General features: G+C 32.2%; 2 protein-coding genes across 2 annotated transcripts in view; one reads left to right on the top strand and one right to left on the bottom strand.

The window, feature by feature from the left end:
* The window catches only part of LOC111088749, a gene marked incomplete at its 5' end in the record, with an annotated part of 4,698 nt that extends 2,937 nt beyond the window's left edge, over nucleotides 1-1,761 (top strand). The window contains one exon of the mRNA XM_022399639.1: nucleotides 766-1,761. Coding sequence (XP_022255347.1) covers nucleotides 766-1,119 — 354 coding nt within the window. The remainder of the gene's footprint in view (nucleotides 1-765) is intronic.
* A 1,038-nt stretch (nucleotides 1,762-2,799) lies between these two features.
* Nucleotides 2,800-27,279, bottom strand: part of LOC106471006 (endochitinase A1-like) — a 50,147-nt gene continuing 25,667 nt past the window's right edge. The window contains exons 4-8 of the mRNA XM_013931591.2: nucleotides 26,787-26,948; nucleotides 22,223-22,350; nucleotides 17,902-19,072; nucleotides 12,873-13,062; nucleotides 2,800-6,691 (exon numbers count right to left, since the gene is read on the bottom strand). Of these exons, the coding sequence (XP_013787045.2) occupies nucleotides 6,303-6,691; nucleotides 12,873-13,062; nucleotides 17,902-19,072; nucleotides 22,223-22,350; nucleotides 26,787-26,933 (2,025 nt within the window). The 5' untranslated portion in view covers nucleotides 26,934-26,948 and the 3' untranslated portion in view covers nucleotides 2,800-6,302. The remainder of the gene's footprint in view (nucleotides 6,692-12,872; nucleotides 13,063-17,901; nucleotides 19,073-22,222; nucleotides 22,351-26,786; nucleotides 26,949-27,279) is intronic.

Raw genomic sequence — 27,279 nt, 5'->3', positions numbered from 1 at the left:
AAAGCGGTTATACTTTCATTATACAGGTTAGGCCACATTTGGAATATTGTGTTCAATCTTGGGCTCCTTACCTTAGAACAGATATTGAATTGTTGGAAAGGATTCAGAGAAGGGTTCCTATAATAGTGCCTGGGATGGAGGGGTTGACATACCATGAGATGTTGAAATCTCTCAAACTGTTTTCTCTTGAAAAAAGAAGAGTTAGGGCGAGGGGATCTCATTGAGGTGTTTAACATTGTAAAGGGAATTTATAGTGTTCATGCATCATCTTTCTTCATACTTAACAGTGAGAATAGCAGGACTAGGGGACACATATAAATTTTAGCAGGGTAGGAGTCATCTTCAGTTAAGAGAGTTTTATTTTTCTAACAGGGTGGTTGGCCTTTGGATGTTGTGGAAGCAGTAAATTTAAGTGAGTTTAAGAGAAAGCTTGATAAATATATGAATGATAAAGGCTGGCTTTAAGATTTTTTTGTAAATTAATTTATTAATAGTTTTAGTTTAGTTTAGAGAATGGAACAGCCAAGATGGACCAACAAGTCACATGTTGTTCCAAAATGTTCCATTATGAAAACTATTATAAAGTATTCTGACATGGGATTTACATAGTCTCTAAAGAATTATACTTTAGGGTTGAATGTTTACTATGAATTATCAAAACATAGTTATTAGTATTTGCCCTCTGGATTAAAAAGCAGATTGTCATACTAATTAGTAATTATTCACGTCAATATGTTAACTTCTGTTGTTTTTACCACTTTTCAGGTGGATTGCACGTTGGCAGAAGCTAATTACAAAGTCAACGATAACTTGTTTGCAGAAGGAAAAGTAAAATTCGAAACGGAACGACCCAAACCACCTTCTTCATTTCCAGTAAAGCTTAACGCCAATAGAACCAGTGTTCCTTACGGTCGTACACCAGGTTTATCTATTCGGAAACACAAGACTCCCTTTCATATACCGGCTGATGGCAGTCGAGGGCGTTCACAAATAGTTTTTCAAAATGGACCATACCCAAAAAGAGTGAGAGTTCATGACTCGCATAGGAAGTGTGCTGGTTGTATGACATTCTTTATTCGAGATGGTGCACAGTGCACACCTTGTGTTTGGCCAAGATGATTAAAATTTTACTGTACCATATAGACCACGGTGGTTATGTTGCTTATACAAGTGCCTTTTCAAAACCCGCTAAGCAACAATAACCTGTTTGTAACGTTTGAAATTGTTTAAAGGTATTAACACAATTTTAAGTAAAAGTCAATCATTTTATGTTAATCCTTGAAGAATAAATAGTGTATGTTAAATTGATATTGGTATTAAAGGTTGCGTTACCAGGTCATATTTAAACAAACAAGACTTAATGAATGCTGTGTATAATGATCATATGTCTTGAACAATAACTTGATTACACCACTAGTGCTTCAAATGTTAATTTTGAAAGCGTTGTCAGAAATATTTAATTATAGAAACGAAGTAGATTACAAAATAATTGATATATATTTGATAGTTGTACGAATCTCACAGCTGACTGTGGTAGGTTACAAAATAACTGATAGATATTTTATACTTGTACGATTCTCACAGTTGACTGTTTTACATTCCACTTCACAAAACATTGCTCATGATAGAGCAACCGTCGTGGTTCTGGTGTTCATCTTGTTACAGCGAATATGTCAATAACAACAGTAACAAACTAGTGATCTCTAGAGTAAGCAGGATTGAACCTGTATGTAAAACGTACTGCTTACTACGATGTCAATAAATAAAAATCGCTTATCTTGATGATTTAACTTGGGTATTGTTCTTTATTCTAAGGTATCAAAACAAAACTAGACAAGTGAATGTTTTATACGATTGTCCAAAGTCAGCATAAAATTTTGGTAATGAATAAAATATGCGAGACATTTCATCTTTATATATTGAAAGTAGCTTATAAGAACATTTAAATTACATTTATACAAGTTGAATGTTACGCTGTAGTACATAAGAAAAGTTACTTCTCATGTGAACTTTAAAACTAGTGTCTAGGAAGTACATGGAAGGTAAAGATATAACTTGCAGTCTCATTGCACAGTTACTTTACTTACATTTTGTTCTAGTATTTCAATAAACATGACAGAACATTCGAGGCGTTAGTTGAATTTGAAAGATCAAAGTAAAATACATCTTTTCTCTGAAATGAAAACTGATGGCATGCACCTTCTATTCATGCTAAGTATACATAGGGCAGAGTTCAGTGTTCTATTAGAATTCGTGCGGAGTACATGTCTGGAGGAGATCTATATTCTATTGGAAATAACATTTAGGGCAGGGTTCTGTGCGCTACTACGAGTCATACCAACTACATGTGTGGCTTCATTTTCTGCTAGAGCTAATGCTAAGTACACCAGAGTGGGGGTTCTATGATCTATCTAGAAGTAATTGTTAGTGTTAAATTTATAACATAATTGGTATGGATTTTTTTTATTCCAAGGAATCCTAATATTAACATGTAAGAAAACCCATAATCATAATGATAAAAATAGTTCTACCATTATTAGATATTTATATGTTCCTTACATAAAACTAATCTGCATGAATTTCACATTAACTTCAGCTTCCAGTAGCAACAGTGAGATTGCTTACTTGTCAAATATGTATTATTACTGTTTAGAGAAACACATCGTTATTGTTCCAAGTGAGTAATTAGACTAAGTACGTACAAGTTTCCAATTTTCACAAATGCTGACATAAAATTAAATACTTTATAATAAAGAACCTTGTTATGTATATTAAAAAGAAAAACAACAAGAGACATTATTTACACCAACATAGATAAATAGGCTTTATTATATATACATGGAATTTACAAAAAATTGTATTTAGAACTATTTTTCTTTGTGTATTAAATTACCTCAAGATTCACACACACAGGCACACAAAGAATACGTAATTCACAAACCAAAAAATATTTACAAGTTTGAAAATGACTCGCTTGTTTTAATGATTACCCACCCTCCTTGTGGAGCAAAACATGGTTCAAAATTTCAACATTAATGAAAAAGTTAAACTCCCACAATATGCTTCTCACCCAAAGAACAAATAATAGCTGTGCATAATTCAATTCATTCCTTTATGGATTCTGCGGACTCCTTGTGTCTCAAAACAGGAATATTTTCTACTTAAGTGTTGAAGTTCCATATTCTGGTTTATTGAAATAGTTTCATACATGACCCAAGTAAACTTAATGGTTGTGTAAAATAAATAATAGGATACATAAAATTCTGGATTCTGGTAACTAATTACCCAGTAGCAGACTATTCAATTGAATAAATTACTCACTTTGTTGACATACTTCCAGTGGTATATAATAAATTTTGTTCCACCTGTTAATTCTAAGGTCATTCCAACAATTTTCAATTTTATCTGAATTTGCTGGATTTAAATATTCAATACACGCTACAACTTTTTATAAATTCAAAAATAAGTTAATTTGTTCTTAAAGATGTATAAGATAAAATTTATTGAAAACAGAAAACCTACTTCAAATTTGAAATTTTCAATAGTACTAGCACTAATCATTTGTTCTTTTCTCTTGTTTGTAGAGGGAGAAAGGTCAATCTGATATAACTTACATTTCATTATTTCTACCTTCATCTGCATAATAGTTTTTGAACTAAAGATTTTTTTTTTTTTGACTGTCACACCAGAAGGAAGTGCTAATGGAAGTACATAAACCAAAACGTTTACAGATACAGTGACAAACTTCAGTTCCTGCTAATCCCTTTCATCAGAAGCATGTCTTGTCACTTCATGAATTACCATGCAGAAAGATTTACTTTATGAAAAAGTATTGAAATGAAAAAAAGGATCGTAATTATGACGAAGGTGTTCCTTAACATATTTATGAGAACAAAAATAGCATGTTATCTAGTCTTCCAAATAAACAATTCGTAGCTAGATTTGTATCAAACTTAGTGACAAAGTTCCTAGAGAATATTGTTCTGGTACACAGATGACATCACAAAATATGCAGAAAAGTCAAACTACAGATTTTCAGCAGCCAGAACAATTCATAAAAAATTACTGAAGATAAGGTTATTTAAGTTAAGAAAACCAAAATACAATCTTATTTACTATATGCATTCATTGTTTAAAAATTTTTATGAATGAATCTTTCCAAAAGTAAAAGTAATCTCCCATGTAATCTGAGTATTTTCACTTTTGACAAAACTAGTTAACGAAGATTTTACAAAAACGTAACCTTTTTCTGCAGGTTTTTGACTTTTCAAATTAAACATGTACAAAGAAGTATGCAAAATTAGATATATTGCTGTTCAAAGTGTCAATATAAGCTGTATTTTCAATACAGAATATTTTTATTTAATTTAGGCCTTGCACCACACCAGCTAATAATAAAACTAGACTTCCATGGAACATGATGGTAAATTATGTTTTAAAGCAACTGAATTTTCTCAGTTTCTATTTCATGGGACCAGTTTTTGAGATACTTCTTAATACAACAGTAGGAAAGATGAATCAAACAATAATAGATAAAAATGAAAAGTACAAGTTTCCAAAATAATAAGGGTTATTGCTTTTAGAATTTTTTTTTTATAAACATAGGAAAAACGTACACCTAGTTTCTGATATAATACTTTTGATATGTTCCAACAGTTGTAATACCAATACTAGCAACAAATTTGTAAAAAAAACATTTGGTGAAAAATCATATAGATTTTTTAAAAAGTGCTTATATCTGTGTCATTATTTTTGAATATTTGTCCAGTTAAATGTGATGAAAAGAACTACCAAAGTAAACAATTTTCTCTTACACAGGGACAAGAAATACATAATTCTTTGCAAAAATATTAACGCATGTAATATCTGACTCTAAGGTACTTTTGACACAAGTCCTTTAGCTTTGTGTTCAGTTATCTGAAATTTTTCCGACATTTATGCAGATGTTCTTTGTTCACAACCACTAATTCAAAAGGCCAATGAAAAAAAATACCACAACAGATGTGTTAGCCTAACATGCTCATTTACATAAAGTTCAGAACTGCCCTCTTTTTTTTCTTGGGAAATTTTTCATCAGGTTAATAACATTAATAGGGACAGCTGAACTCAATAAAAACACTGAATGAAATGTAATAATTGAGGATGACTCCTGCTATGCTCTCAACTAGCTATTTCATTTTGAAAAAGTTAACTGCTTCTCTTAGGTTGTTTAGTAAGTAACCAGTAAGTTTTTATATTACTTTGATATATATATATATAAACAGAGATGACCTTTTTCTATCATTATTATTAGTTTTGCTACTGAATGCCTGTTTATTAAGAATTTGTAGTTGATAAGAACTTCTACCGATCACTGTCTATTAAATCTACAAGAAAGTTCACCAAGAAAGCAAATTTTTACACAAGAAAAATTGAGTAATGAGAGAATATTTCAAAACCTTCCAAGCTGCAGTTTTTTAATTACTTCAGACTGTACCTCAAAGCTGTTATTATATTATTTGTGCAAAGACAAAAATTTGAAGTTTGCCCTTTAAATGGATAACATGCCAAACAAGAATTAACAGGAAGCTTTTGAATGAAAGAAAACAAGAGCGATTAACATTGATTTCTAAATGATATTTTAAGTAACAATTTACCGAATCAGGTTATGTGGACTATTGTATCAATATATGTGTTTCAACAGATAACTTTCTGATTATCAATCCCTTTGTAAAAACAAAATTCTTTCAGTAAAATCTTCAGACACCAAGACAAAAACTCTTTTGTTATATCTGTATGTGGCTCTTTTAATATAGCTTCAAATAACATTATTTGATATGCAAACAAATTACACTTCCAAATTTCATACTAATGAAACTGGCAACTGGGAGTTGTGTGCAAGATATAAAGAAGTCATGAAAACATTCTACTAATGTTTGTGAAAACACTTTAAACTGATGTACTACAAATAATTGATGACATTTTTAGTTTGATTTACATAAGAGAGGCCAATATGTATGATTTAAAGAGAAAAAAATGGAGAAAGTGCAAGGTTGTTCACAACCACTCTATACGTATAAAACAGGTTCATAAGAATCACAGACTTAACACAGGTTCCAGCTTCTCAACAGAGTAGATATGGAGGGCCACTGAAATTAACAAGCATTCTGTTAAGATTTTTCTCTTGAGCTCACTTGTCACAGATTTTGATGTGGTTCAGGCACCTTCACCATCTCCACACAACTGGCAAGTTTTGATCAAACTCCATGCTTCTCCATCTTCACCATACCAGGATTTCACTAACTAGTAGGTGAAAAAATGAATCAGGTTGGGAAAGACTGTGAACCCTGTGTTTGACTGTCTGACCGCCTATGTTCTTCACCTTTAACTAGTGCCTGTTGCTGAGATGCTGAGGTAATAGTGGCAGTGATTCCAGAAGAGGACAATAAAGGAAGTTTTAAAGGAAAGGCAATGGTTGGGGTTTTTAATGAACATCCTTGTCTTGCGGGTGATGGAAGATGTAACTGATTAAGCTCTGAAGAAGACAACATTTGAGTAGCAAAGACCTGCTGATACGTCTTGGTATGTGAGGGATCGGCTCGACTAGTAGTGCTAACTAACGGTAGCTTAGGAAGGGCAATTGATGATGTTATGAGAGAATGGAGTGACAAGTTCTTTGAAAAAGCTGTTGATTGTTTATTTGGACTTTTTCCTGAAATAAATAAAAATCAGAATGTTAAATGGAAGCTAACTTAAAAACTAAGTTCATCATAGGTGTAAGTGGTTCTGCCTCATATGATAAATAAATTACGTTACACACTCTTACACAAAGTATCATATGCTTAAATTTTCATGAAATAGCTTTTGATGTCTGCAATATAAATACTTCTTTAAACAATGAGATGGTTCTATGGCCTGGAGATATGTGTTTGTAAGAAATTAGTACAAGAATCTTGCAGAAGATGTGTGCAATGTAAATACAAAAATAATGTTAACAATATACTTCTCTAATGAGCCATATAAATGCATGTTTAGTAGTTTATATAACAGCACTGAAAAATATTTGAAGTCAATAACAATAACACCTATGTTAAATATATGAGTGATCCTACATTTCCTAGCAAATCATACTTAAACTACAAATATCCTCATTGTCCCTGTGAAGAAAGAACATTAAAAACCTTTTGAAATTATTCTCACATGTATTGAAAATGAACTGTAAAAAGAACAGAAACACAAAGTTGCTAGAAGAAAGGATCATGTTTCTTTTTTTCCCCTTGATTTCTTTTTCAGTTTCACCTTAACCTTTTTTTTTCCAGTATTATTTGTTTAGATTGCCCTAAAATATACTTTTTGGCCCAATTGTTTCTCTAAACTTTAGGTTATTAGTCCTACATATGCACAACATTCACTAGCCCTCTAATTTTGAACTTTGGTATTTTCCCTCCCACCATTAGATCTTAGTTAAAATTACTAATATTGCACAATGAAATTTGATTGTTATTTTCTTACCATATCGTACACTTAAGAAAGCCCTTAATATAAATTGTTCATTAACTAAGCACAAAAATTAACTTGGATTTTTATTTGAATTTCGCACAAATCTACTTGAGTACTACCTGCACTATATATCCCTAACTTTGAAAATTCAACACCACCCACCACAAATTTTTGGGCTATTCTTTACAATGAATAGTGGGATTAGCCATCACATTATAATGACCCACAGCTGAAAATGCAAGTATGTTCTAGGATGGGTTTCAATCCTGCGTCCTGCAAATTGTAAGTTGAGCACCCTAACCATCAGGCCAAATTAACATGAATGTAGGAAAGAAGACATTTAAAGATGATGTATTTAATTAATTCATAAAACATAGAAATATAATTTTGCATGATATTCCTACCTAAAGATTAAATGGACTACTCAGCAAGTGCTAATATTTAATAAAAGCTTCACAAACAGGCCAAAATTGGAAACCTCTTATGCATTATACAAGTGAAAAATCTCAAATCCTGAAATTTTTTTTACCAACATCAAAGTTGTAAAAAAAAATAAGCAGATTGATTAAATATTTTTTGAAAATGATAAATGGGAGAAAAGTTTTTTTAATTTAAAAATTCATTTTTTTTGTGGTTGTTTGAGGATTAATCAAATTTTGTAAATGTTTTACTGTGTTTACCAAGTCTTTTGAAGAATTTGAAATCAATAATGCCCGCATGAATTTACTAAAGTTTGAGAGTTTCCGGATGTGATAAAATGTGTTGTACTTCATTCTTTGTCTGTGACTGGATCCTTAGATGAAATTATTGAATTATCCTAAACTTAGAACATACTAAAGGTAAAAAAACAGTTTTTTTTTATCAATGAACAACATGCAGCTCATTTCTTTCTATATCACTTCAAACATAGTTTGTTTTGGCTTATTTCACATATTTAAACCTTTCTAGATGGAAAAAGTTTAACACTATGTGTACAATGGGATAAAAAATGTGCATGTCATGACCTTGTTACAGAGTTTCATTCAAAATGTAATTAAACAACTTTATCAGTGTACATCAATAAACTTGGCATCAAAGCATAGTTTATAATTCAACTATTAATTTACAATAGTGTAAAAATATATTGCTTCACCCAATTTTTTCACACTTTTCTTCAGAATCATCATCTGCCTTGAGGCCAACTTGCATGTAGGTGCAAATGTGTTTCATGAATGATAGAGTACTATCTAATTATTACATCAGCAGCTTTATAGGCTGTCTGGGTATTGCATCAGTTGTTTTATGGCTATAAATAGAGGTTCTTACTGAGAATCAGTTTAGAAACCTACCTACTGCAACATGCATGTGGTGCTATTATAGCCAAGGGTTGCAAGTTAACTCCACATAATAAAAGTAGTCATTATTTCTTAGAACAAAGAAGGTCTTTCAACAAGACAGATTTCTAGAAGAATTAAATTTTACCATTCGACTGTGAGCCACTGTTTTCAGAGATATATAGAGACTGGTTGTGTAGAACAGTGGAAGGGGTAGAAAGAAAGCTTCCACAATAGCTGAAAATCATGTTTTGAAAGGCATGAATGAGCCTGCAGAATTGTCAACTGTTATCCACAGATCTCAAAAGAGCATAGCAGGAAACTTCAGGGGACCCTGTCACTACATACACTATCCAGTCTCACTTGTATTCAACCAGTCTATGAACGATATCCCTCCTCACCAACAAGATGAGAAAGATGAAGCTCAACTTGACCAAAGAGCATGCTGACTGGACTGATGGGGAGCATTTTGTGAAAGACACTGTGAATGCTGATAAGTACATCGAGAGCCTCAAGTCCTAGTTAAAGTCAAGTATTCGGAATCACTTCAGTGGAGCTGACCAGTGCAAACTCCAGGATGACTACTCCATGCCACAGGGCTAAAACAAAGTTGGTAATATTCATGTACTCTATTCAGTAGACATGAAATAAAGAGGAAATTTAACTCCATGTGTGTTGAAAAGACATCTTAGGTTTTATTTCATTGCTTCAGGTGAAGGACTATCTTTGAAGATTGAGGATCAAGACACTATGCTAGCCAAGCAACACCCTAGATCTCAACCCTATGGAAAATTGATGAAAGGTAATGGGTAACGAAGTGCAAGAAAAGCACCATGGAACTGCAGGAAACCCTAACCTGCATGAGTTATCACAAACTTATCCTTGACTACATTCAGTCCCTTGTGCAATCTTTGTCAAGCAGTTATCAAGGCCAGAGGGGGCACAACCAAATACTAAAACAAGAAATAGACTCTGTTACCACTTTTTGTCAGTTACATTAATGGCATTATCTTTAAATCTAGTTTTTTACTCAGAGAACATTTCTGTATTTGTTAAGTATTTGTTGCTCATTTGCTGTAATATGTTTGTCACAGTTTGTTAATAAAGATGAATATATGTATTTGACTGACTGAAATATGAGTCAGCTTACACCACACAATGTCCATAACTTCTTTATGCTAGTTCTGACACATCCACAATGTACAATCTTGTAAAAAAATTACAGGAACCAAGAAAAGTGTGAAAAAATTGGGCTATGCAATAATTTTTTTCTCCACCACTGTAAGTTTAAATTTCTTACTCTCAAAAGGAAATATTTAAATAAATTTTCATTTTTCACTTCACTATATCACATGACTTTTTTTGCTCCAAATTGTTCATTTTAGATTTTCTTTCTACCCTTATATAATCTAAGTTTCTCACAAATTACACACTTATAATATAGGCACCCCTGAGCTGAAATGTACATTCATGGCCCCTAAGCTTCTTGCTTTACTGAGATATATGCAATAAAGTGAAACCCACATGCCACACTCCTCCTTGCACACCCTGCCTTAAAAATAAGTCAACAATTCTCTCTGATATTTGCTATTGGAGAATATTTTAATTTACTGAATTCCCGATAAGACTAGTTTATTCAGGTGACAGTTTTTGAATTATTTATTCTATCTATTTCATTTCTTGCTATTGCTGAGTTATAGCTTAGTTAGAAAGCTAGTTAAATAATAACAGCCATAGAACAATGTATATTTTGTGCATGCTAATATTTTATGTTCTAAATTGTAGAATTGAAATAAATAAAAAAATAAATGAAGTGCTACCAACTACCTTACCAAATAGTAGGGTTAACTTTTGTCAAAACTTTTTATTGCTGAAAGTAAAATGTAAAAATTAGAAACTTATTAGGTTGGATAATAAAATTCCAATAAAAAAATGAAATAAACATATTACTCATGATAGCACATGCACCTCACGAATACAGATTATTGTAATTTGACTGAGTGTCTTGGTTACCCAATTCTATATTTACACAAAGATGCTCTTCTGTGATAAATTGCTCTCATCATACTCTAAAAATAGTGTGTAATTGTTTGCTACAGTATGCAATCATTCTAGAAAAAAAATGAGTAATTTAGATTGATTTCATATTTTTAAACGTTTCATTTAACCCTACATTGCTGATTTTGCTACAGTTAGTGTTAGGGTAGAGAAAATAAAAGACAATGTTTTACTGAAAAAAAACCTGAAAACTGTATGAGTGTTTTTATTCTTAGCATTCAATACCAGTCAAAGGCAGACTGACTCAGTAAATTCTGATTTTGTTGTGTACAACATACCTGTAATGTTTACTAAAAGCTTAATACATTTTGTGAAGATATGCCAAGTAAATTCAGAATTATAGTAAATGTTGCTATGTACAACTTCACAGAAACAGAGGTTGGTGCAAAGCACCATGGCCATTCATAGAGGGCTAAACTTTTATTTTGTCAATTGCAATATTCATTATTTTCAGCTATAAACCATAAAAAAACAGAGAAACTGTCAAAGATTTATTGGTGACCTACGACCCGACCTTTCATAATGATTTCAGGTGAGGTTAGGTAATAATATTTTTGTTAATGAAATTCTTGGTCGAGATCAACTTACTACTTCTAATAAATAAAGTTTCTATATTTAATTGGGTTTACTCGATATCCTGTCATTGAAGAAAATTTCTGTAGCTTTCACACAAATATAATTTAATACAAAAACATTTTCAGAAACAAAAGGAATGTCAAAAAATATATATATAAAAAATTCCCAGGTCTGTGGTTTGTTCCCAAGTCCTTCAAACTCCTACTAAATTTAACTGTTCTTCTGTACAACAGCAATATCTGATTATTTCCCCAAAAACCCTGTCTCACAACTTTATAAAGAGTCCCTAAAACTCCCAGAACCTCAGCTTAAGGGCCCCTTAGCTGATTTTAAAACTTCTCTATTCTCCTCAACAAAACTCTGAAAGTGGTGATTCTGTTACTATGGCAAAATGTCTCACGCTGCATACAATATATACATTATACTCTAAAGTTCCTCTCTACTTATAAAAACTTAAATTCATTACACCTGAAAATAGTTCATATTAAATCTATGCTTTATTGTATATACGATATTTTAGCCATTTAATAAAAGGGTGATTTACTGTGTTTTGTTTGATAACCGTTATCCCTCCTCAAACAATAAAAACTAATTTTTAGGCATTCAGCAAACATTTTAATTCATAATTAATGTAAAATCTAGCATCAGATCATTAAACTATCTCAAGCAATAAGCATAACTGGTCAGTTGCAGAGAACCCATATACAAATGAGTACATATATCAAGTGTGTTTCTACACTTAATAGTGTTAGTTTGAATGTACAAGTATGGTTTTGAAAGCATTACTATAAACATAAGTTCATACTTGTCAGATATTTTCTCACCTAACATTTCTTCAGCAAAGGTATTCCTAAGAATGTATTAGTCAAAGCAAACTAGTATAATATGTCAACCACACAACGTCCACCACACCCAATGCCAAAGAAACTTTTTGCTCATGTGGATAATTCTAATTTGCTGAAATGTGCTTCTCTGTTGAACTCCAAAGTTTATCTATCTATACTGTAGTTAAATCAGTGTTGTATATGGAAAGCTCTCTCTGTCAACCCAGCAGCAACAAACTTTACATAACCCTAACTTCTACTGTTCAAAAGTACCAAGCCTGACTAATCTGACCCTTACCTCAAACTAAAGTCATGGTAATCTAGTCAAAATAAAAACAATATATTTTTACAATTTGGAGTAAACGTAACGTTTTTTTAAAGATAAAATTACATTTTATGTATTTAAGGCCCAGCTATCATGCTGAATCCTGTAAAAAACAATACAATGAATTTATATCATTACTAATAAGCTTGTTAGTGGTAAATTACATGGAGAAGGGGATGCTGAGGTATGATTAAAATGTTTCTTCAATAACCATTAAAAGTATTATTAATTTGCTGTTTATCGTTTTTAATAAACACTAAGCAAGATCTACTGCATACATTTATTTAAAGTTTTTACCTTTACATGTTTTACTTCCTATAGTTGCCCCTTGGTCTCGAGCGAAAGCAGGTGAACTGGATGAGATGGCATGGTTGACTAAACCCGAGACATCAACTGTAGTAACTGCCGTCTGAAGGATGTTCGGAGGACAAGGCCTAAGTCCATTAGGAAGCGAGGCTGTGTGGACAGAAACTCTGCAGCTGGACTCCTATAATAAAAATTAAACTTAACATGTCTAAATGACAATGAAATCAAAACTAAAAGCTGTAGACTTAAAAAAAAAGTTATAATCTGTTCTATATCAGTTTCAGAGGGCTTTTATAGAGTGAAAATCTCCAGAAACAAACTATAAACTGAAAGAGGAGTATTGTAAAAATCTCCAGAAACAAACTATAAACTGAAAGAGGAGTATTGTGAAAATCTCCAGAAACAAACTATAAACTGAAAGAGGAGTATTGTGAAAATCTCCAGAAACAAACTATAAACTGAAAGAGGAGTATTGTGAAAATCTCCAGAAACAAACTATAAACTGAAAGAGGAGTATTGTGAAAATCTCCAGAAACAAACTATAAACTGAAAGAGGAATATTGTATGGAAACTTCAGACGTTGGACTACATAATTTGCTTTTGTATTTATTTCACAAAGCATTTAGAGAGTGATATTACCTGTAATTATTTGTGAAAGATTGAATTAGCCCATGTAAGCATTAACTTAACACCTTTAATGAATTATTTATGCTGTAAGTTAACACACTTTTCTGCTATCATTGGCTCCATGAACTATTGGAGAAAAAGTTTATTTATAACAATTTCAAATTATAACATGTATAAAAATATTATATACTACATTGTTTCTTATGTTTCACATAGCAGTAAAAACCCATGTATGTTACTTTGGTAAACTAAATATACTAACAGCATAAAATGATTCTTTTATAGTCAAACTATTGATATACTATCTTAATCCTTTTGCTGTGTAATTCTGACACATGTGAATCAACATTTATATCCACCGACTATGAAATTCAGGTTTACCCCACGGCTATAAAAAAAAAAAGTTTTCCTCAACTGTGACATGCGAGAATACCTCCCTGTACTTGAAACAATCACCAAACCTGCACGCATGATGCTGTCTGTGTTCTACGCTGTAAAACCTGGATGTTTATATGCCTCAGCTGACTGACCACGTGGTGACGCACGCTTTAACTCTGTGTTTTGGAGCTGATTTTATTGCTTTATAGGTGAGTTACTTATGTGTTACATTTGTTATACTTATCAGTGACTTTCAGGAATTATAGTATATATTCTCATACATGTTAATATACGATAGAGGTTTTGAAATTCAATGAAATAAGGCATTTCTATGTGGATCACTGACACTTTTTTAGTAATCAGCCTGTGCAGTGAAATGGTTAAGTAACTTATATTTTTCAGTGATACCTAGGTAAATGTAGTATAATTTAATTATATTCCAAGCTTTCATGGCTGTGTTGCATACAAAATTTCAACTCTGTGTTAATAATTCAACAGTTGCTTGATTACCCATATAAAGGATCCTTGCATAATGAAATAATGAGTTCAAATATTTATTTTTGGTACTTAATGATAAGGTAAAGGAAGTTTAATGGTATTTGGCAAAGATTCTACACACAATTTTACACTGCTGAATAATTCACTAAGTAGATCCATGGTTAGGAATAAATGAAATTAATATTAATTACATTTTGCTTAATTTTACTGGAGTCTGTGTGAAAAATGAAAATTTTTAATTAGCAAATTAAAAGGTAAAATGATACATTAATAGACTTGTTTAAATTTCTCTGAAAGCAACTATATCTAGTGTGCTATTTATAAAATGTAAAAGTTTCATTTAAACATTTAAAGAATGAACAGGTTATTAAGGTATCAGTTACTAACATCCTGTCTTAACAAGTAAACTGTTTACCCAAAACAGTGGTTCCAAACCTGTGATACACATATCTCCACAAATGCATAAGAAACCTTTAAAAAACATTAAAAAGAAAATAAACCCCATGCCTCAAAATTGAAGGGAAGTGTTGTTTAGTTACCAAAGTATTACAATAGCCAGCATTAAATGTTTGTGAATTGTTCATTCACCACTGACTCAAACATCTGACTGTGGGTATGCAGCATAAGAAGATTGGAAACCACTTTACTAAAATATTAACAGTAATGTGCCCTAATAATTACCCACAGTTTAAACTTAGCTCTAATATTTTTGAAAATTAATTCTTCAAGTAGAGGAATAATCCTAAACTTATCTTTAAGCTGATAATATGCCTTCAGTATATTGGATACAAAATTATTTAACTAATTATATTGTCATGATATAAAAGACAGTTTAGTGTAGATATTATTATTAATTTATTTATTTTGTAAGAGAATATTTTATGATTGTTTAGTTTAGTTCATAACAAGAGAGTTAGATGCAATTATTTTGAAGTAAATGTTATGACAAGTTTAGTTACGTAACTTGGTAAAAGTTGTACCTTGTGTTTGTAACCCATTGATGTCGATATTATCGAACATCACGTGCAATTTATTGGTGTTGAGCAGATGATTAAGTAATAAACACAAATAGTATGAGATGAGCAGGAAAAGTATACAGACAGAAAAATACAGAACAGAAGAGAAGTAAAGTTATGAGAAGGAATTTGACCAAAGAAAAGTTAAATGCATACGAGTGAAAGGCTTAGTAATTAATATAGGCCTACCAGTTGATATATTAGAGTGGGACTAATGGTGTTGAAAGAGATAAGAAGAATAGTTTATTTCGACAAATAGAGTTCTAAAGTAACTGAACTAGCCTCAGTTGACTTTGACAAATAGACAGACGATTCTCAGAAATACAAAGAGATAAAAAGGAGCAGATGACTTACGAAGTATAGGATAAAACCGTGATAACTCAACAATTAAGTAAGAGGACTATAATCGGATAATTTGGCGGTAGTAATAGAGAAAAATAGTTCGGCTTGTCAACTGAAATTCTAAAGCAATTGAATAGGCCTAAGTGGACTTTTGACAACAAGAAGAGAACTATATAGTGACTATGATATGCTTATGATCTCTATAGTGTAAAGAATTTGTTGTACATACGTTTAACTTATTTGAATACATATAGATATATTATTTTGTTCATTTATCTTTGCATTTATTGCCATCAAGCCACAGACAACTACTGTAGAAGAATCCTTAGCCCAATACCCATATTATTCAACCTACTTACTAAATACTACTACTACTACTATATATAATATTAAGAAGTATAAGCCTCCATTATTTTGACATATATAAAGTAGGAGCTATGAACGTATTAACAGGGAAATGGTATATGCAAAAAGTTAAATCACAACATATACCCTAAAACAATTTTAGATTTAACAAAGAACAGACAGTATTTATTGTTTTATCTCATGAAGCTTTTAACACCCATCACTAATTGTGTAACTAACGCTTTACAAAACCATAGTTCTTCAATTGTATGCATTTTGTTGGATTCAAAATACAACACTTAGATCTACTACACTTACATAACAAACCACACATCAGTATAAAAACTGGAACAAATGTGCTTGTATGTAAAACTAATGAGATTCTTCAGTCATAAAACTTTATTTGTGAAGTTGTGTTTTGAAGCAAAAGAAATTTTGTAGTTAATGAAAATAATGAATATAAAACAAGTTATATACCACCACTGGACAATTCAACCATGGAACAATATACATGTACAACAGCCTAACAAAAATGTAAGTATATATGTCAGAATAACATCACATTAAAAGAGAGAGATTCACAGCTAGTCCAGAAACAATACTGTCTACAAAAATGCTTGATATCAATATAAAATTCAATAATCTATCATTCTAATAGTAAAATTATACTTTGGATCACTAAATTAGTAACATGAAAAGTTTAAACTGCAAATAATGTAATCATCAAGAGAGTTCTGTGTCTGGTGATGATTTGATACTACGGGTCGAAACATCGTAATTATTAAAATCAGAACTACCGTAAAACTTGTTATTGTATTTTTGAATTAATTATTTAGTTCAGCCAGTGTATAGAGGTTATAATACCATTTTATAGGTTATTGCTTAGGCTACATTTAAAGTATTGTGTTCAGTCTTTGGCTCCTTACCTTAGGAAGGACAGTGAATTGTTGAAAAGGGTTACTAAGATGATAACTGGGATGGAGAGGTTATCATACCAGGGTAGGTTAACAACTCTGAAATTGTTCTCTCTTGAAAAAACAAGAGTTAGAGGGGATCTGATTGAAGTGTGTAAGATTGCTAAGGGAATTGATAGTGTTTATGCATTATCTTTTTTCATATTTAATGGTGAGAATGGTAAGATTAGGGGACACAAGTATAAATTTTGGCAGGGTAGGAGTCATCTTCAACTAAGTCAGCTTTATTTTTCTAACAGAATGGTTGGCCTTTGAAACAGGTTGCCTTCAGATGTGGTGGATGCAGTTAGTTTGAGAGTTCAAGGAAAAACTTGAAAAATACTTGAATGACAAGGGCTGCCCAGATGAATCAATAGGTCCCTTGTTGTCCTTTAATGTTATGTTATAATCATTTACCATTCACTTATAAACACAAGCATTAATTTCAAATTTTTGGGCTTACAATTTACAAAACATAACTTTAGTTATATGTAATTTTCTTTGTCTTCAAATGTCAAATTGGCAGTTTTGAATTTTATATTATTTTCAATAAATATCTTTCTGTATCTTGTAAAAATCACTTGTGCTCTATTTTCAGTTTTGAGTGACATCAACACATTTGTCAAATGAATTCTAATGAACTTATTTGTTCTTATGTATAAAAGTACTGCAAATCTAGATACAAACAGAGTGAAAAAAGGAAAAAAATAAATATAACTTAAAGCTTAATACTAAAAGCAATGAAGCAAAAAGAAACTTTGCTCTCCAAAACAAGTAAAATAACAACATGAAAGTATACAACTACACTAGAGAGTTCTATACATGTATTATTATACATCTGACAACATTTAGAACACTTACTGGTCTTGAGTTAACTGAGGAGGTGACAGAAACTGCATGGTTGCCACTTGTGCTACCAAGTTCTCCTAGCGTAGCAAAGAATCCTCCCCCTGATGTACCCTTGATGAGCAACCCCACACCCATAGGTTGTGAGACAGCTGTGTGGTTAGTAGATGTAGCAGTACTTGCTACAGACTTGCACAGAGAAGATTTTCTATTTTTCGTTCTAGATTTGGCACTACTGGAAGAGGAGTTGGTACTAATGGCTCTACTTCCACCTGAAGATGATGTCCTTTTCTGGCTTCCAATAGACTGACTATTCACTAGTCCCAAATGGTCTGATATTGATGTCTCATGAAGATTTTGTATTTGAGAAAGTTGGCCAATAAGTCCTGCACCCCCCAATGTTATTCCAAGACCACCACCAGGAGTTGCTAATAATTTAGGACCAGAACCAGCAAATCTACCTACTGTAACAGAGTGTAAAAGTGCATTGGTAACTGGAATTTGACCATTGATAATGTCTACTCCTGTGACCATTATACTCCCTTCTTTTCTAGCACTAGATGATGTGACTGTGCTGTGTAAACTTGATGACTGGCTTGTAAAGCCACTTGAAGATGCCATGAAACTGTTTCTACCACTAGTAGGAGGAGATGCAGCTTGTATCCTGGACAGAGTACCAAAGTTTTCACCCAAACTAAATGGAAATGACAAAGGAAACGTACTTCCAGCATTCACTGTTACAGAACCAACAGAAGAATGTACAGTAGGTAATGCCATACTTCTCACATTTTTGTTATTTAGAACATTGAGTCGAGAAAATGTTTCACCATGTTCTTTCTTCTTGGCAGCATTTCCAGCCAGTGTGGAGTGTGCATTACTTCCTAAAAGAGTTGGTTTACTCTCCTTCATTTTCACAGCTTTACTCACACCAAGCTTTGATTTCATTGGCCTGTGTGTAGAATTGCTTGTTGATAATTTTGGAGATGTTGTCTTGGCAACTGTTGTAAAGGCAACAGAATGAGGGAAAGTTAATGAAAGTGTTGTTACAAAAGCATTGTTCGTAGAATTAACTGACAAGCCAGATGGTGATGGTGAAGAGGAAGCATCAGGACAGGTAAAATAGTAAGGATCACTCGGGTCAGTAGGTTCTGGAACTGGAGGAAGCCTTGACTCTACACACAGTTTCCTTTACAGAAAATTGTCACAAGTTAATCAGGCATACCATAAAATATAAAAAATAATTTAATTCTAAAAAAATGTTAGTTATAAAAACAAACAGACATTAAGTATAATAGTAAGAGTTATATACAAAATCAAAGTAAGAAAAAATATATACCAATACTTCAAAGTTTGTTTTATATCTATAATAAGTTTCTCAGGTCCATTAGATCTATTATATGCAAGTTATGAGGGTTGATACACATCCATGCAACAGATACCAAAATGTGCATATGAAACATTTTTACACCGCTGTATTCGTCTCTAGTAATATATTATTCAAGTAACAGAAAACACTTTTTCTTTTGTCTTGAGTGAGGTCAAAAAATAACACTGCAAAAGAATAATAAGTTAACATTTTGCACATACAATTTGATCTTCACACAAAATATCACAAATGAGAACAATGTAACTACAACATGGTGAAGTATTAAAATACAAAAAGACTGTTAAAAATGCTGCAAGGTAAAAAAACAAAAAAAACAACAAAAAATTATATTTGGCCAAACAACAATCACCACCACTTGATGAATATCGTTTGGTTTAAACGTAGACTATGTAATTATTTTTCCTCTTAAAGAAATTAACAAATCCTTTTAATAAACTAAAATATTACTAACCCATCTTAATCATACATCTCTTTCCATGTATTATATCTTATGAAATCTCACTATAATCAGCTAGAGTACACGAATTTATCCTTAAAGAAAATTTGAGAACGTTATATAGAGTAACAACTATCAACAAAAATGCAGAAATGTATCAACAGAATGTAATTATTCATAACCAACCATGCTTAAATTTTATGACTCTTCAAGGCTTTAATTAGGAAAACAAAAATGATCAAAATCTCTCCCTCAAAGTAGAATTCTAACTCAATCCTTCTGGCCCGGTTTTCATAGAAAGAATGCCTCTCAAATAAAGTCCTGATCATTGCTAATCTCAAATGATAATATAAACAAAAAGACTAAAGCAACTCCAAATATCACTTCTGTGAAAACCCGAAACATAAGATCAAGTGATTACACAATACTATATACTACAACACAGCAGCAACATTACTTTTTTGTATCAAATAACATCACATTTAAAGAGAGTAATTACAAGGTTAAACTCTCTAACCTAAGTAAGTCTTTAGAAAATTTTCATCATAAAAGATGTCAATTATATGAAGGAGCATTTCCAAGAGAGACACATGTTCAAGAAAATATCCGTACATGAAATTTACTCATTAAAAATATTAGTATATGATTTATCAAAAAGTTACAAAACAACCAAATAGGAAGCACAAAAAACACAAAGAAGATTCTTTCACCATGGAACACATTTTTTTATAGTTTAAGAAAATGCTCCAAGCTTAAACAACAACAAAAAACTCAATTCAAAACATGCAGAGGGGCTGTAAGCTGAGTTCTATGCAAAGTAACATTTGAGTCTTTCTCCTCAACCCTTCCCATACCAGAAGGGGTGTCACTGATATCCTGATTTTTTTCTTTCTCACTGTGGAAATACTTAAACAAATTGTTTGAAACTTAGTAGATATATTTTAAATGGTATATAGTCTCTGCTTTAGAAATATTCATATGAATTGAATTTGTATTTTAATCATTTTTTACATTGTGAAATTTCAAGTTTTCTCAAGACATTGTTTTTGAAATAAAAAAAATCTGAATTTCAATTCTTTTTATTATATATCAGAAAGTTTTATTTCATATATCTAATCAGTTTCAGCTAGTTTCAACTTCCTTTTGTATTTCTTTTACTACTTTATGTGCAAATTGAAGCAGTTAACACTTTTGGTTATAAATCACACAAGACAAAGCAAAAACCAACAGATTTAACAAATACCAGTACCTCACCTCTCAAAATGAAGTCACAACTTCTTTAACAAGCACTATATCATAATTTTTGTAAGCAATATTAATTAGTGGTCAAGATCAATATATATTTAATGAATAAACAATTGGCTCTTGACTATTCAGAGTAATGGAGGAGAAATGGGGCGTGGATTACACAAACATATGAAAAACCTATACATATGCATGTATTCCAAAAAAATGGAAGAATTGAGAAATGGATTTTTGCATAATACATATTAAAAAGTTATACATATATATCTTACAATATGACAGGCTTTACTAAAATCGTTGAGTCTTTTTCTATTTGTTTGTTTGACATACTTTTTATTTAATTGCAGAAAACAGCTGCAATATATTTTACTGTTATACCTTGTTCACTCCTTTCAATAATCTTGAGTTTTTGTTGTGTTATCAATATAATTCGTTTTGTTTGACATTTTGTTCTTAACAGTAAAAAAAAAACATGACGTGTAACACTAAAAAATGATAAAATAACAAAATGAAAAAATGGACAATAAAATGAACAGCAAACTAAATGAATAGGAACTGTGGCAAAAGCAGTTTAAAACTACACTGAAATATAACAGCTTGTTGGATTTCCTGGACTACAGCATGGCTAAACTGGAAACAGGATAATCTGTCCATAAATAATTGAGAGTCAACTGTAGTTTCTTTTCAATAAATCCCACATTAATTGTGGTGTATATGTTTTGACTATGATAAACTTAATATATTTAATAAAATAGGAATTACATCATCTGAGTGGCTTGCTACTGCTACCATTCTCACTAAACCTGACTGAACTTAATTGATGCCTTATCGTAGAAGAATATTATTTCAGTTTTCCAACAAATATGATTTTAAAAGATTCCAAGAAAAAGAAACAATAGAAAAAAAAATTCACAAGTCTTTGGTACATTCCTAAGTATTGCAAGTTTTGCATTAGAATCCTATATTAACTCCTACACGAGTTCCAAGTAGCTAATATTTTGACAAGCCAGAAAATACTTTTAAAACTACTTCAGTTACATTATATTGACATACGTAGATTAAAATCTATTATTTTACATCACTTTTAGTCGTTTATAACAAGAACTCAAAATTGGTCATGTGCACCTTTTCTGATAAAATGACAGGCTTCTTACAGTGTAGAAATGAATTCTGCTGTTAAACTCTCATATTATGATATTAATTTTAAAAGCATAGAAAATTAAAATTATACTTCAATATGTGAAACTATAGGTTACATAAGCACTTACTTCAATGGTGGAGGGTGTCCACTTCGTTCTGTACACACAGCAGCCCTGAATGCTGCCCTCTGGAGGTCCCACCGACGATCTAGCAGAAACATTCCATTACCTAGTTGCCTCAACCCAAATGTACAAACCTGAAGAAAAAAAGATTAATGATGATATCATACGTTAAAGTGATTTCTTTTACACTATAAATCTCGCACAAACATCACAATAGCAGAGGAAAGACTTTTGATCCTTTTAAACAAAAAAATATTCTATATAAACACTATTTGCAACAACATTCAAGTTGCACATACATACACTATATTGTGGCTTTTCTTCTCAGAACAGACATCGGTCTGTATTTTTTTTCATAGTGCACATGCACAGTGAACTAATTTACATCACTATATGCCCAAAACTAGTAGATTTGAACACTGGGCAAGTTACATTATCTTATATTTTATTGGACAAGTAATTTTCTACCAACCAGTGTTTGAATTGTAGCAAAATTCCATTCTGGCACATTTTTTACAATAAATAAAAATCCTTTTATAGCACAATACATTTGAATATGATCACACACACAAAAATGCATCAATAAAAATCAGTGTCATCTCATTCTGGGATGTGACAGCACATTCAAACTGCCTGAACATAAAACAGAATGAAACATTAGGTATATTTTTGTGGAGTTATTGTATGTGTATGCGAAATGTTTTCTATAGATGAGATTCAACTTACAATTTCTTTAAGCTCAATAAACACCAGATGTGAATGGTGCAAATAAATAAATAAACAATTCTATTCTTATAAATGAAGTACTACACACCATTGGTGAAGCAAATGGCAAATCCATACTGTATATAGTTTTCATTGTTTGCTATGTTACACCTGAAGTGCATTGGATTATTATTATTTACACTCTTGGAGCACTACAGCACAGATTGATCAGCTATCATTCTTGTGATAGTAACGGTGGATAAAACATTGAAAAAATGTCTTCCAAACAGAAACCATAGTTTTAAGAAATACTTTTAATTTTAGTTTTCATTAACTAAAGAAACACTGGTAGAAGTTGTTATTTTTAGTTAATTTTAACTGTTGTTGAAATGATAGTGTGTTACAACAGTTCTTTTCTTTGGATTCAAGCACTACTACCAACTATACTTATAATCAGTTTGTGTAGCTTACAAGGATTTAAAGTTTAGTTAACAGTATGTCAATAAACAGTGAACACAGATTTACATGTATTTACAATAAAAACGAAACTGGATTTTCTCAGTGACTACAATGACAGGTAATTTTCTTAAAGTAACTTATGTGTTCTTCCTCAACATGGAATAGCATGGACAGTTTAAAAATTAAACTACTCTGAAGCCTCTGAATTTTTCAATCATTTAAGATGCTAGCTATTTGGTTACAACTTAGGGTCAAAAATAAAACTGATAATGAAAAAAAACCAGGTACCATTATATTTTCAATGTGTGTGTGTATTTAATACTGAATGTATGATTTTTCTCTCCCATCTCCTCATACACCAACAGACTTCATCAATTTCACACCTCACTGTGAAAAATCAGACAGTAAGCTTTTAAATTTATTCTACTGTTGTAATGTAGTTTTTACAATAGCAACCATTATGATCATTAATTGTTCATTTCAATGAAGTTTTGAGATCAGCTATTAAAAAGAGTCCACTGTCCCAAAACCTCCAGACAGTTAAAATATGCTCCCCAACTAGAAAGGAAAGCATCAATAAAAAGGTGATAATCAAGACAAGGTGGAGGAAGAAAAAGCTCCATGGTAGTATTGGTCCAATCCAGTCACCAGGCAAAGTAAGAGGAGTATCCAAGGGATTCCAAACAAAGCTCCATTAGTCGATTAAAGCACACTGAAGATGGCGCATGTGGGCACAACCAAGAGGAATGAAGGCTTCGAGAGAAGCCCATGTCCCCAAAAGAGATAGAACCTCTCGTGCAGTAGGAGAGGGTGAGGAGGAGACCTTGCAAACAAGACATTCCATATATCTCAGCCAAAGTGGAGAAAGCTGGGCCTAACTGAGTAGTGAATTGAAAAACACACCAAGATGAACAAAATGAAGGAAATGTCAGTATGTCGGGAAGATAGAAGTAAGGAGGTATGCATCCAACACATTGACATTTATCATTCACAGACCTGGAGTGAAATCCCAATGGAGAGTTAAAGATGACTCCATGATGAACTTGGGAATGACAAGGAAGTGATTCAGAGATGACAAATCAATCGCTGGGAGCAACAAATAAGAATAAAACCCTGGACAAGAAGGATCTCCTCGTTCAATGGCACTCTTGAAAATTAAATCCCAAACCACCTCCAACAAACACTGGCATGAAATGGGATCCTGTGGAGGGGAGAAGGAAATTGGATGGGGGAGACAACCTTCAAAACCCATGGAACAACTGTAAACTACCTCCAAACATGGGCAAAGTAGAAGGGTGTGGCCTCCACTGGCCCTGACCCGAGTCACCAACACGAAATGCCCCTAAAACGATGACAGGCAGCCACTGAGACGGGAACACGTAAGTAGGACATACAAGAAGCCAGTGAGGAAAGGGAGTTGCATAGATGGGCTGATTCAACCCTGGACTCCAAACATATCTTCATGGAAAAATGGTGCCATGTGCAAATCCCACAAAGAAGAAGCGAGTAAATGAACCCTGGATAAAAGAGCATCCTGACCTAAAATATCCCAACAGCATATTAGCCAAGTCTGTAAATCCAGGGCTGAAGAGGAGAGGCATGCCACGTAGCAAATAGGAGACTACGAGAATCATCAGAAATTCCCTCAGGAGACTGATGAACAGCCTCCACCAAAAGATGAAGGGAGGATAAGGCACAAAGAATAGTGGACATCATAAGACGAGGATGGGAAAATTGAGGTTGGGAAAAAGAAACCAAAGCATTAGGGTCTGAACCCCACAAAGAAATAAGATATTCCAAACATTGGGAGCCTAAATATGGGTAGTTGGCATGATGAAAAGCAAAAGCCTGGTCATTCAATTTATGAGGAGGATGAAACATACTGAACCCCAATCGCAACTGTTCCCCAAAACAACTTGTGTGAACCCCAGTACATCCGGGTGAAGGAGGAAAACGAGATATTGACCCAAAGATTTGTCCCCAAGGAGAGCATGGATGCTTAGAATGTACTGATAGAATTTGTTCTAACCTGTATAAAGAATATCTAAAGAGTAATACTAAAAATAAGTGGTGAGTAAAAGACATCTCAAAAACACCATAAAGACCCCAAAACTGATTTATCAATAATTTGTGAGCATCATACATTCAATACAATAAAATACTTTGAACAAACGAAACCAACAGTTCATAAAATAGATTGATTTAACAGTATTGTTCACTATAACATATGTCATGATATTCTAATGCCATCTGTCTAATGCATATCAAGATTAGTAGCACAAAGCTATAAAAATATATATTAAATATGAAGTTTACAGAGTGCAATATGATTTATAAAACTTCCAGAAGTATACAATTTTTAAAATGTAAGTAACTTATTGACATTTTTTCCATGCAGAAATCTACTGATATTGTTTATCATAAAAGTCATTCTTTATTTATAAACTTTTGGCTTTTATGTTTCTCCCATAAACTCAAAACAAAAATTGGGCCATTAGACCCTCCACCCTCAAATTCACATATTATGAACACTTATTGCTAATTCTGTTGTATTTCAGGCAATGTTTTTAAATCACACTGATAACTGTGGTAGATTTGTTTTGAATTCTTGCAAAGTTAGACTGATTCAGTCATATTCAATTCTACAAAAAGATGAATGTGGTTATAAAAACCAAAAGTAGTTTTTTAAACAGAACGTACTTTAGTTGATTTCTGGCCTTTAAAAATACTTCATCCAAGCAAAATGAAATTAAAATAAAACCATCTCCAAAACCCAATATAAAAATCATAAATTATTCACAACCATTAGAACTCCAATTCTATACTTAGGTGACACAACAGAATTATGTATCTAAGCCACACTAATCAATTCTACAAAAAGATGAATGTGGTTATAAAGCCAAAAGCATCGTGTAAACAGATTTTACATCGTTGATTTAGTGATCATGTAAATGCATTTTAGACACAAAGTAAGTTTTGTTGTATTACACATAGTTTCATTGTCCTTTGTTGGAGGTTTGCCATGGCCAACTCTGTATGTTACATTACAGGGGAAGTTTTAGAAAAATAACATTATTTTCATAAATAGTTTTAGCTGTAAAAATACTGTTGTGGTATTTAACTCTAACATAAAAGTAGCAAGGTATAAAAAAGGTGGATTACAGGTGTAACACACTACAGTTTTTAACCCAATACTGATGACTAAAGTCTACATTAAATCATTACTAAGTTACAATGTACTGTAACCCCTATAAACTGAACCGCTAGAAACTACTTACGGCAGATGGACGAGGATGATGCCTGATGAATGGATCATCTGGTACTGATGACTAAAGTCTACATTAAATCATTACTAAGTTACAATGTACTGTAACCCCTATAAAATGAACCACTAGAAACTACTTACGGCAGATGGCCGAGGATGATGCCTGATGAATGGAACATCTGGTACTGATGACTTAGTGTCTCCTAGTTTTCCCTGGTTGGCTGGTTTAACTTCCTCCTGGTTACAAAGAAACGTTGTTGAACTAGGCCTTCCTGGGAAACTGCTCATAACTGTGGATGACCTACAGTTTATAGATAAATCAGATTTCTCTTTTAAGCAATTCAGAATAATTAACTTTTTTTTTGAGAAGTTACGTAAAACAAGAGTGTTTCATTCTGTGAATTTTAATATAAATCACTTAACACACAAACAATGTAAACTACATCTGTAGAGTATTGTTGTAACACTTCTTTTATTGTTGGCTACCTGGTGAAATTAATGCAACCTCTAACCCACATAACAATAACAAATTAGTTTTATTTCTTCCTTAACCCGATGACTACCGGTACTAACTTTCTTAGCAGGCAATGCAAATGTGTATTTGTGAATTGAAAAAATGATAGAGAACTTATCT

The sequence above is a fragment of the Limulus polyphemus genome, unplaced genomic scaffold (genome assembly GCF_000517525.1).
Source record: "Limulus polyphemus unplaced genomic scaffold, Limulus_polyphemus-2.1.2 Scaffold4350, whole genome shotgun sequence".
NCBI classification, from domain to species: Eukaryota; Metazoa; Arthropoda; class Merostomata; order Xiphosura; family Limulidae; genus Limulus; species Limulus polyphemus.
The sequence above is the reverse complement of the archived record's forward strand: the minus strand, read 5'-3'. Positions and strand labels throughout refer to the sequence as shown.